This window comes from Pezoporus wallicus, unplaced genomic scaffold, assembly GCF_028554395.1.
Source record: "Pezoporus wallicus isolate ANWC-B61680 ecotype Strahan unplaced genomic scaffold, APGP_CSIRO_Pwel_v1 contig_2908, whole genome shotgun sequence".
In the NCBI taxonomy this organism is placed as follows: domain Eukaryota; kingdom Metazoa; phylum Chordata; class Aves; order Psittaciformes; family Psittacidae; genus Pezoporus; species Pezoporus wallicus.
The window spans coordinates 2,027,816-2,039,531 of record NW_026642179.1 but is presented as its reverse complement, the minus strand read 5'-3'; the positions used below and the strand labels follow the sequence as shown (position 1 = coordinate 2,039,531).

At 38.3% G+C, this 11,716-nt stretch overlaps 1 protein-coding gene across 6 annotated transcripts in view; it reads right to left on the bottom strand.

Moving 5' to 3' along the window:
- Positions 1-4,495: 4,495 nt before the first annotated feature.
- Positions 4,496-11,716, bottom strand: part of LMO3 (LIM domain only 3) — a 60,070-nt gene continuing 52,849 nt past the window's right edge. For all 6 annotated transcript variants that reach the window (XM_057427947.1, XM_057427948.1, XM_057427946.1 and 3 more), the window contains one exon: positions 4,496-5,128. In XM_057427947.1, the coding sequence (XP_057283930.1) occupies positions 5,023-5,128 (106 nt within the window). In that variant the 3' untranslated portion in view covers positions 4,496-5,022. The remainder of the gene's footprint in view (positions 5,129-11,716) is intronic.

Here is an 11,716-nt window from a genome sequence, read left to right as displayed (position 1 = left end):
GCAAAATAATGGGCCAATTGCAAACAATGAATAAAGAGAGGCAGCTCCATTTATAACTGCTGTTTCAACAGAGCTGTGTTGTAATCAAAGTGATCTGAGGGTGACTCATTAATTAATTGATGTTCTTTTTTATTATGTGCTATTGAGTTAATGAGTAATTTGTGCTAGATAACTCTCTGAACACACTGATTACGTGAGATATTTTCTGGGGCTTTCATATCAGTGACATGCTGAATAGGTGGAAGATGGTATTTGCTTATGTATACTCATTATTAGCAGGTTCAGGATGAATATAAATCAGCAGAAGGGCATTTTAAAAGGTATTAAATACATGCAACCCCTACTTTAAGGCTTTAAACAGATACTCTTCAGCTTTTAATGCCTTAAATAGTATTAAAATCACTTCCTTTATAATACTTCTGTCACCCACAATTGGCAGCTTCTAGAAAGGGTGCCTACACAAAAGGTTTTTACTGGGAGCATGTTTGTGCTAATGGCCTATTACCTTGCACATATTGTATTTAGGTTTCCTTTTGCAAGATACTGAACAGTAAACAGGTTTGGTCTGCATTATTAGACTGAAGGTGGAGAAATGTATTAAATGAATATGTAATTGGCTTTTTTCATCTGAAGTGGTATTTAAAAGAATAAAAACACTGTTCTGATATACAGTACACACTTTGCTTTCTGTAGTTTGAGTTGTTAAAGCTTTTGCTTTATTGAAACCACAACATCTCCAATGCCATAGGAGTTTTTTATTCATTAAACAACAAATGGCTAAATTGATAATTTAGTCTGACAACAGCAGCACAGTGGAAGCTTTCAGAAGAATCAGCTAAATGTACAAAATTATACCCAGCAATCACTACAGACCTTCATTTTTGACATGATTTGTTCTAGGTACAGATGACTGTAAACTACCTACTGCTGAGAAAATTATAAGAAGCTGCTGTATATTACATGGAAAGAAGCCTTTAAAGTATTTTGTAAGGCGAAACCTTGCCACAGTCCCTCTTTGTTTCCTTTCCCTACAGTCTCCCTTCTCACTGACCACTTTTCAATCTATTTTCTGCAATTCATTTTTTATGTAGGCAATTTTGAACATTTGAGGGGTTGCTGGATGATTTTTCTTTATTTACATTACATAAGCATAAATTTGAGCATTTTGGGAATGCAGGAAGACACAAGAAGGTGCACATAAAAAAAAAAAAAAATCAAACCAGAAAATATATTAAGCAAGATAAAAGTACAATTATGAAACACATCAACTTTTAGCCCTGGTCACTGCTTCTGCAGAATCCAGGCTGTCTTGATTCATCACCGGTCATGGCAGGCAACAGACAGATTATGGTTGGCAGAGGAGCTTTCTACAGTTGAAAAATCAAGGTTCACTAATTTGTACTTTTCCATGTGGCTTAAAAAACAGCAATCCAAGAATAATAGCGTTAAAAAAATTATTGTTGTTATTATTATAATTTTTGCCTGGCTAAACTTGCAGATTTGTACAGACAAAGATTAAAATACCTTAACAACAGGAAATTTAAGTGGAAGCATTCCTGCCTGGCAAATGAGCACTGAGCAATGGTCACTAGCAGAACATTTTGTTGTATGCAGACAGAGCATATTGACACACACAGTGATGGAGAAGGAAACCTAAGGTAGACAACTAAAAGCAACCCAAAAAAATTGTCAGTAGGCCTCTGTCAAAAAGATCAATAAAATGGCCTGACAGATAAATCTCTCTTCAACGTTGTCTTATGATATTATACTTCATTGGAGTTGTAAAGGTTTCCATTAAATACTTTAACTCCCAGTTATTAACAGCGGGTCAAGATTGACGTTTGAAATACAGAAAAACGTGTATAATCGATCTATGACCTATATCAAATCTAAATTTATACTGTATCCTCTATATACAGATTTTAGATGTTTATGTGAATAAGATATAAGAGCTTAAAGTGCTCAAAGCAATGCTGCACCATTGCAGCGCTTTTAAAACAAGTGTATCAATCAACATTTTTTTATCCTTATGTCAATTAAGTTTGATAGAATGGTGAAGCTATTATTTTCTCCATAACATGATCACCCTCTTCTTCCCCATTTTGAGCATATGTCCCAAAACACGTGTGCACATGTGAGTAACATGGCATGTAATGCTAAGCCACTATTTTCCCATTCCACTGTTTTAATTTACACCATAGAGAGGTGAGCAGTGGCACTTTGTGGTAATGAGAGAGTGCTTTAGCGTTTACAGCTCTATTCGTGTGCAATTGCCTTCTTCCCCGACAAAGCCTTTCATCGGCTTAGTTGTTTTTGGTGCTCTCCTGCCTCAGATCTGTGGTTACCTACTGCACATACGAATGCTCTGCTTCTCCCAGAATGCTGCTGATAACATTTGCATGCATAGCTCTTGGTTTTCTGAAGAGCCAAAAATGCTTTACAAAAGCAGTGTATGCATTAGCCCTGTTCAGCACACAGGGTCAACTGAGGCACAGAGATATTGAGTGACTTGCCCAAGCTTACAGCAAGTCAAAGGCAGAACCAAGGTCCCCTCTTTCCTGTTCCCCACCCCTATTTCTGAACCAGGGATTTCTGTCCAGTCTACTCATGAAAAACACAAGAGAGATCTTTCTGGTTTCTAACTGAAAGACACAGCAAGGGCTGGAGAAAAATATTGAGACTGGAGTAAAAATGAGATGATCCTTTCTTTGTTTTGGCCATCCTCACCTTCATGGAAAAGACAACTTGTTTATTGCATTTGAAGTAAATTTGGAAGAGCCTAAGAGTACCTCTGACATCAACTGCTTTGTCATCGCAAAGACATTAAGGGACTGTAGAACGGAGTGGAAGAGAGACTTGTGCTCAAGGTTAGGAAGAAAGATAGTCCACAAAATAGGGCTAAATTTAATTTGAAAAATTATGGGGATCTATTTCTTCTGATTAACAAGAATAGCTCGAGGTGTGGTTGCATATCTTACTGGTCTTGTACGAGTCAAAGTCAAATGTTGTGAGCCATGCTTATTCTTAAAAGTGTTCACAGCCAGAAACAAAACCACACAGTAACAACAGTCATTAGAACTAAACATCCATTTCTAAGTCAAACCACTGCGCAGTGTACTCCAAACCATATGCTAGAGGAATTACCCCACTGCATTACAAAGTTTCTTCCCCCATCCCCAGGAAACACATGTTGAAACTGTGTGACAGGACAGGAAGAGCAGGGAAAGACAGCACTCAACTTCCGCAGGGGTGAGCATTCTTCGTCTATATAAAAGCAATGATCTCAGCTTCATGGCAACATACGGTATAGTGGGTTTCTTCTCTTTCCTTCCTGTTTTTCTTTTTCCCCCTTTATGTTGTTTAAAATGCAGGCTGTTTCCCAGCAAGATAGATTACAGTACCAAACAGAAAAGAATTAAATATGCATTCAACAACTTTTAAAAACATTCATCCTGCTTTCCTTTGCCAAACACCTGTAAGTTCTGTCAGGGGCATGAGCACTTAGGGACATCCTGCTGATGCAATAGCTTCATGGCTTTAAAAACAGAGGTCCACCTCTCCTAGAAAACAGACTGACTGCCAGCAGTAGCTGTCAGCAGTGATTCCACCTCTGTCTGAAGGATTTTAATTGCCAGTATTGATAGGACAAAGCTGTAGGACGTTGGCATGAACAGCAAAGTACCTGTGCAGTCAAAGTGTGGTCACTCTCACTTTCTGTATCGGTATTTCAAAGTTTTGTCCCATCTACAACAGCATTTAAATTACCTTCAGCATTCAGGGAGGTGGGTAATTAATAACCAGTCACTCTCCTAGTGTCAGCTCAGGGTCATTTCCTTCATGTAAGCAGCCCCTCAGAGGGGGCTGTTCACGGTGCCTTCTACTTTCACTTTTTTCCAGGGTTTGTTGAGGACATAACCCCGGAAAATTTTATGGAGTTAAGCCCTGGTTAAAAAAAGAAAAGAAAACCACAACAAAACCAAAAACAAAAGAAAAAAGGAAGAGAGACAGAGAGAGAGCCCCCAGAGTTTAAGAACTTTTAAAAATGAATATGACCAGAAGTCCTCTCCTGTTCCCCTCCCCTCAAGTGAAATGATTTCAGAAAAAACATATACATTTTTTAATATATATATAAAATAAGATACCCAGAGGCACTGGTTTGCATTAGGGCTTAATTTCCAGCTAAATTAATAATCAAATACAGGCATTTTGAATGCCTATGGGGCATAAAAGCAGCACCCAAAATCATTAACTTTTGCACTTTTTATAATATATCCCAAACCGGTCAGGTATGTTTTGCAAAATTTTGTAGTAAAATAAAAGTGCTCTTTAAGGAAAATCTATTCAATTAAACAGCAGATGCTTAACCCCTGAAAAATAGAGGCTTGTAACAGAAGTGCTGATAGACCCTTAACCATAGCATCATTAGCAGCAGGTGCTGCTAGAGTTATTAGTTTTCTAAATAGTTTTAATGTAAACAGTATTCTTAAGCTCTAAGTGTAGAATAATGGTTGGGATTTGCTCTTTAATGCTTTTTACTAGAAAGATACAGCTCATTTAAAATAGCTGGTAGATACAGAAAGCCATAAATATACAGTAAGTTTAGACACTGATTGTACTAAATGCAACAATACAAAGAAGCAAACAGGAACACAAATGGTAACACAATAAAACTGTATTACATTTGTGCTTCAAATATTACAATACATTATATACAATAGTCCAAAATAAACATCTCATGCCAAATGACACAAAAAGAAACAAAAAACCCAAACAAACCAAAAACCCCAAGAGCAAGCAAAAAGAATCCAGCTGTATGTACAGTACCTTTTTAATTAACATTCAACTCTGAACTGGAGCAATTTTCACTACATACAGATGCAGTCCGCCTTTTATTTCACGCAACCATTCTGTCTCCCTATATCTATGCTATTCAGTAGGTTCCTGTGTCATTTCTTATATACATGTTGAGCAAAAAAGATAAAGGAACATAGTGCTTTGTATTCTTAATGATGTGGCATCAGATCAGCGAACCTGGGGTGCATAACCTTCTTTCATTAAACCCTCCTCATAGTCTGTTTGGCACAGAATCATGTTGTTCTTCAGAAAAAATTTGTCTCCAACGCAAAATCTGAAATTACAATAATAAAGGGGAGAAAAAAAGATAATGTCAGGATGAATGATGTGATATGATCTTACACATAAGGACTGTACAACAAGTGTTCACGGTTTCGTTGTAGTGACCGTGCAGCTCACACCTTTGCAGTCTGTCGCGGCGTGCACAGGCACATGTCTTTCACGTACATGAAAGCCCAGTAGACGAATCGCTCTGGTATCAGAATTAATCCTGTGTTTTCAACAACATCTAGTGCATTCAAGCGCTTTTTCTTCCCCAGCCAATGGCTTCATTCAGATCCCACCGAACACTGTGGGAGTCTTGCATCAGGTCAGGAGCACACAGATGAAACAGAATTAATATCCCAGGCTACTGAGTTGAGTGAAAAGTAAATGTCCTGCTTTCACACAAATCAGAAGGAAAACAAAATGATCGTGTGCTGTAGGAAGCTCATCTGAGATACGTTACATTTGTGCAGGCATACAGTAAGAATTTCTTGTTATAGTCCAGCTGGGTATCTTACTAGAATTGATTTAAACCAACGATTCTAAGAACTGTTTCTAGCATACACACAGCTTTACGTATATTGTGGTACAAACAAGACACACACAGGCAGGTAGGCAGAGAAACAGTTTTCTTTTTTCTTGTAGGAGCTGATTATAAATTTAGTTACTGAGCTAACTGCTCCCTCTCTTGTGGTATCAGTACACCTACCTTGTTATACTATTGCGTGCATCAGAATGACCTGATTGCTACAAAACGCTACTGAGGTATTTCATTTGATTTTCTCTGATGAGTAGGAACATCATGTGATGTTAACGCTCCTGGCTGGGTGCTGGCTTCAAACTTTGAGCAAAGTAGGATTTCCCAGCTAAGCAATATGCTTGAGTATAAGAAGGCTCTTCACTGACACCCCCCTCAACCCGTACCCCTGACAAAGCTGATCTTCTTGAAGATACTTAGGGAGCAAGTGAATAGGGCCAACGCATAGAAAAGAGTTTCCTTAGTGACTGCCTTGGCAGGGTTATGTGCCTTTGTTTACAGTGAACTCTGCAGCTATAAAATATATTGGGAGGCACTGCTCACATTATTCCAATTAAAATGAAAGAAAGTAACCTAAATGAACCCCTTAACACTGATGTGAATAAATGAAACCAGTTTCTAGCAGCTAATTATGGATCTCGCCACATAAAGTATTGTTTAATGTGTAACGGATTATAATGTCCTTTTTTGTATAATTTCCAAATGGTGACATCTTGGACACAATTAGGGTCAGATATAAATGCTTGTGTTGTTTACGGTAGATTTAACAGCAGAGTAGCTATGGGAATAGCTGTATATGTATTTAATTGTAACAATTTAACCTTCAAATAGTGGTGCCTGCTGTAGCTGACCCAGTAAAACTATGTAAATGACACAGGTTGACCCGCCTGGCCTCTGATAGTGGCCTGTCTTTATCAGATAGTCAATTTCTAATGATGTTCAAGCAGAATTCTTGGTGAATTGTCACAGATTAAATTGTGTATGGAAAGCAGTCCTTTAATGTTTTGTGAAGGTGGAGGTTTAAATGAGTAGCAGTTGGACTGATTTACATTTGTGAAGACTGGAATGCTAGACAAACAGTGAACCCATTTATTTTCCAACTGGGTAGCTTTGGAAATTTATCCTTATGTTAGCTAAATAGATAGAGGGAAAATAGTGTAATAAAAAAGTGGATTGAAAAGAATTAGCTCTGCTCTTAAAGGAAAATTGGTTTGTTTATTTGTGGACTTTTTTTTCTGTAGGATTACTGCCTGCTGCTGCTGCTGATTGAAAATAGAGATTATGGAATGATCCCGAAATCTTAAAGTTATTTATGGTCAAGACTCTTTTATAGCATTTGTAGATTCCCGCTATCCTTCCCACCCCAGTCTTGCTATATTAGGCTACTAAGTACACAAAAGTATGTTGAGTAGGTATACTGAAATGCAGAATTCTTGAAGCAAAAAAGTTCTTCGGCAGTTTCTCTGGCTTCCATCTTAAATATCTTTGTTCATCTATAACAGTGCTGGCAAAAAGTCTCTTGTGCATCTTTACCGATTAGGTAAAGGAATGTTAAGTAGTGCTAAGAGGTGAAAGTGTCTTCCCCAAAGAAGTCACATTAAAAAAAAAAAAAAAAATGAAAAAACCCAAGTCCTTCTTAGATGAACACATAGATTAATATGGACTAAAGCAGGGGAAGCTGTGTATTGTGACACATCATCCATTACATTTTGCCCACAGATTACTGACAGGGAATGAGTGTGGGATGCCTGCCCAGCTTGCGCCCACAACGTCAGAGGAATGTTACACAACAGGGCATCTCTCCTTGTGGGTCAGGTCCTCTGATCACCCAGCAGAAAGCACTAACTCTGAACTATGAATGTTATTCAGCTACATATTCTGTTGTGTTCCAGTGCAATGCAGAGCTTAGCAGACTAATTTGCTTAAAATATTTCGTAAATGAAAATTACACAGCTGTAGTGCAATTCACTTACACAGTAACACTTGATATTTGATACTGCTTGCATCAAAACACTGGCTGAAGGATTTTGTTTCTCAGCCCTCAAAGAAGTGCCACGGTTTGAATTAAACTGCAACAGCTACACAACGGAGTCAGGATGCCTTTCCCAATAAAAAGTGTCAATGCCTTTTGCTTTTGCTATGTTAATATGTCGAGCTAGAAATGCTCTACCTATGTCTACATGGCATTTGACAGCTTTATGCATGAGTAGCTTTAAACATACACAGTTCCACAAATCATTTACCTTCCAAGTGTACAGCTGGCTTGTGGAAAGGCTGCCAGTGGCCTGTCTAGACATGCTTGGCTGTGTGATAACCTGTGGGGTGGGGGGTCTGTCTGCATGCTAAGACATCCTCTGGGTTCATATGGGGCTGCATTTGCATGCTGGGTTGATCCTCTGTGCCTTGGGGAAAACCTGTTACTTACGATACTTACAGTCCAAATTCTGAAACCATTTTCATATTGTGCAAGTTCAGCGACCAAAGCACATTGGCAGAGACTGATGCTGAGACTTGTGTGTGCCCCTGGGTATCAAATGTGTGAATTATGCACTCATTAGGTGACAAAGAAGTAAGCATCAGGTAAAAAACGTATTAACGTGCCATGTTAGCTCCCAAGTACAATGAGATAAGGAAAGTGGATGGATGAATTATGACAAATTCTGTCCATCCACACTTTTAGCCTTATTTGACTCTCAGAAGCAGATCTAGCCTCTTCTGAAATCAAATATTTACATCTTACAACTACTTCAAATTGGTTTTGAAAACTCAAGGATTTAAACCTGTCTCAGCTGTAACACGGAAAAATAAATTCAAGACTTGCCTTTGACCTCTGGCAAGCGTTGTGTGGTTTTTGTTTGTTGTTGGTTTTTGGGTTTTGTTTCTGGGTTTTTATATGGAATTGGAAGAGGATTTAAATCACAGATTGGACAGGTGTATCAAATGGAATCTAGAGCATACTAAGATGCCATTGGGTTAGGAGTATATAACGAGGCAAGACTATTACTTTTCTAGCAGGTAAGACGAACAGTGAAAAAATATACAATAGGCTGCATTAACATGCCAGATTGGATTTACAACCATAAATCGGTAATAATACTTTTGACACAACTGTGACATTAGTAGAATGACCATTATAATTAACTTACTTCCTAGAACTCCTGTCATATTTTACAATGGTAAAAGGAAGGCCATTTGTATTACAAAATGACCTCTGTTACCACCTTGTTTGGAAGGGAAAGGTATGCCTAGACTGATCACAAGAAGCATAAAACTTCAGTTTTGAGAAATTGCTATTTATTGTTCAGAACATGTATTTAAGGGGATCTCACTGCTGTCTGACATCTTTTCTGATGTACAGGACATGTGTCAAGGTACCAAAGACTTCTTAAGAAAGCAAGAGAAATATTTCTGTGAATGAAGATGAGTGTGAAGTGCCTCCTCTGGTAATGTCAGATCTTTGCTGTTGCAGAAAGAAACAGAATCTGGAAGCATTTAATTGATTTCTTCTAGGATAAAGAAAGCTCAGACTTACCACACCCATACCTTTCCCCTCTGCTTTGTGCAATCATTGATGTAACTTGTCCTCTGCTTTTCCTCCTCTCCTCTTTTTTCATAAAATTCCTTTGAGTATAACTCGAATTAACGTTAACCTAAATGCATCACTAAGAGAACAAAGCCTCTCTTTTACATCACAGTTCATCAGTCCACACCTATAGTTTACTAATCCTAAGGTTCTGCCAAAATGTCCATTTATTGTCAAAGGCTGGAAACTGGGACCTGTGCCTGGGTTTGTATATTTTCACCAGTACATTAAGATTCACACAGAATCCGAGTTCAACTTAAGACAAACCTCATCTTGGCATCCTATTCATTTAGTTTTTTAATGAGGTATTGAAAACGTATTAATTTTTATTCTAAATTGAGAGACATTCAGTGAAAATAAGCAGTATCCAGGTCTTCAGAATTTATAAAATGACCACTCACGCAAAAATCCAACATTGTATTTGAAATACGGGTGCCCCTGGCATTGAATTCACTCCCTCCTGCCTGACAGAGAACAAAGGCAGCATTGTGTGGGCATTTTACAGTTTAAACTGGAGGTAAGTGTTTACAGCTACATCAGGACACTGATTTGAATGAGTGTGTAACTATTTTCAGTCCAATTCCCATTAAAATAAAGGGTATTTTGGATAGAAAGAAAGAACAGTTGATTTAAACACCCCCCGGTGATAGCAGATGGGGCTTTTAAGCCATACCCTGAGTTGACTTCAAACGTCAGAGAGAGAATATCTCAGAAGTATGAAACAAGCTGCTAAAGCAGCCGACAGAGAGTGAAAGGAAGGACATGAAAACTCCAGAAACTGGGAAAGCCGAAGGCAGACTGACATCATCACTGTAGTCAAAAGCATCAAGCAAAGACACAGCTGAGCCCACTCGCAAGATTTTCCACTCCATTTTGCTACTCACACACATGCAACCTGACAATGTGTGAAAGGCAGTGTCTGTTTACAAGTTTATTTTTCCAGCTGTTTCCATTTTTTCCCCCTTTAAATTTAATGCAGAAATTAACTGTATTGAGGCTACTGCCAATGTGAGGTGAAGTGCTTCTGAGGAGAAGTTTAGTATATTTACAGAGAAGAAATGGAAGCACAAATGCTATTGAGATGACTGTCACTGAGCTCTGTGGGTATTTAGGAGATGGAAAAACTTCAAATTAGGAGTAAGCTGGACAGAAACATGAAAGATGAGGAGTTGTTAAAACCTTTAGGCTAGGAGCAGAGCTTAATGTTCACAAAATCCCTACAGCTTTAAACATCAGTGTCAATAAAAAAATGGAGAAAATATGTCAAAACTGGCTGGAGGAACAACTGGATCCTAGGGCTGAATAGTTTTAACAAAGTGAAAATATGAGACAGTGCCTATTTGATACCAGGCTCAGGAGATCTCCTTCAGTCCTGTTTACGTCTACAGTCCTATCTACAGTCTGTCTTCCTAGGATGCCATATGTGAGACAATGCATTTTTCTTCTCATTTTGAAAATGTAGCCTTCAGGAGGACGACAAAAGGGGACAGGAACATTATGAGGTATTTCAGAGGTCACTGATGGCGTGAACAGAAGTCCACTGAAATTAATGGGGTCTAACTACCATCCATACTGAGATTTGAGCTGCATGGCAAGTTGTAGATACTCAAAAATCATAAAGCAAACAGTGAATGTGTACACAAAAGCAGAAAAATCTCCAAGTCTTTCACAAAAAGCAGTAGGCAAAGAAGGGCAGGCCTTTCTCTCACTGTGCCAGGATCAGCTATCTAAAGGGTAGGAATATATGGGTCATACCATAGCAAGCCTGAAGAACAGTTCCCCCCAAGGAGTGGTGAGATGTGGGTTAATATAATTATTAGCTGGCTTGGAAGGCAGAAGGGGCTGGAAGGAGCAACCAGGCACAGAATGTCAGAAGAAATTCAGTGTTGGCAAAGACAAAAAGTTTTTTAATTTAAATTTAAAGAAATGCTTTATTCCAGTCACGATCACTGCGTATATTTGGCTAGGAAAAAAACCTAAATGGTAGGTGATAACTGAAAATCTGAAATATGGAACCAAACAGAAAGCTTTATGCACTGGTTATACTCCATATATGTTGTACTTTTATTGGCATACAGAATGACCCAAAGCATTTAAAATTTAATGGGGAAAGAGAATATGAATGTGGGGAATAAGGTCAAACATACAGGTCTTGCAATAGCTGGTGAGCCTTGCTATCTCTTTTGGATATTGCTGATGTGTTTGTAAATAAAAATATTCTCTTCAATACATTCTGCATTAGGGAGAGTGGCTGGAGTAGAACAGCTGACCTAAGACCCCTCAATAACATTATTTTGCATACGAAAGGGAAGCATGGAATAAATAAATAAAGTCAAACTGCCATCTTACAAACTCATCCTCACTCAGAATCTGCCGTTTGGTTTTGATTAGCTTAACTAGAGGAAGAAAAAAGATCCTGAGAAGGGCAACAGAAATTATTAATAGCATGGTGGTTGACGAGAGTATTCAGTTTAAAA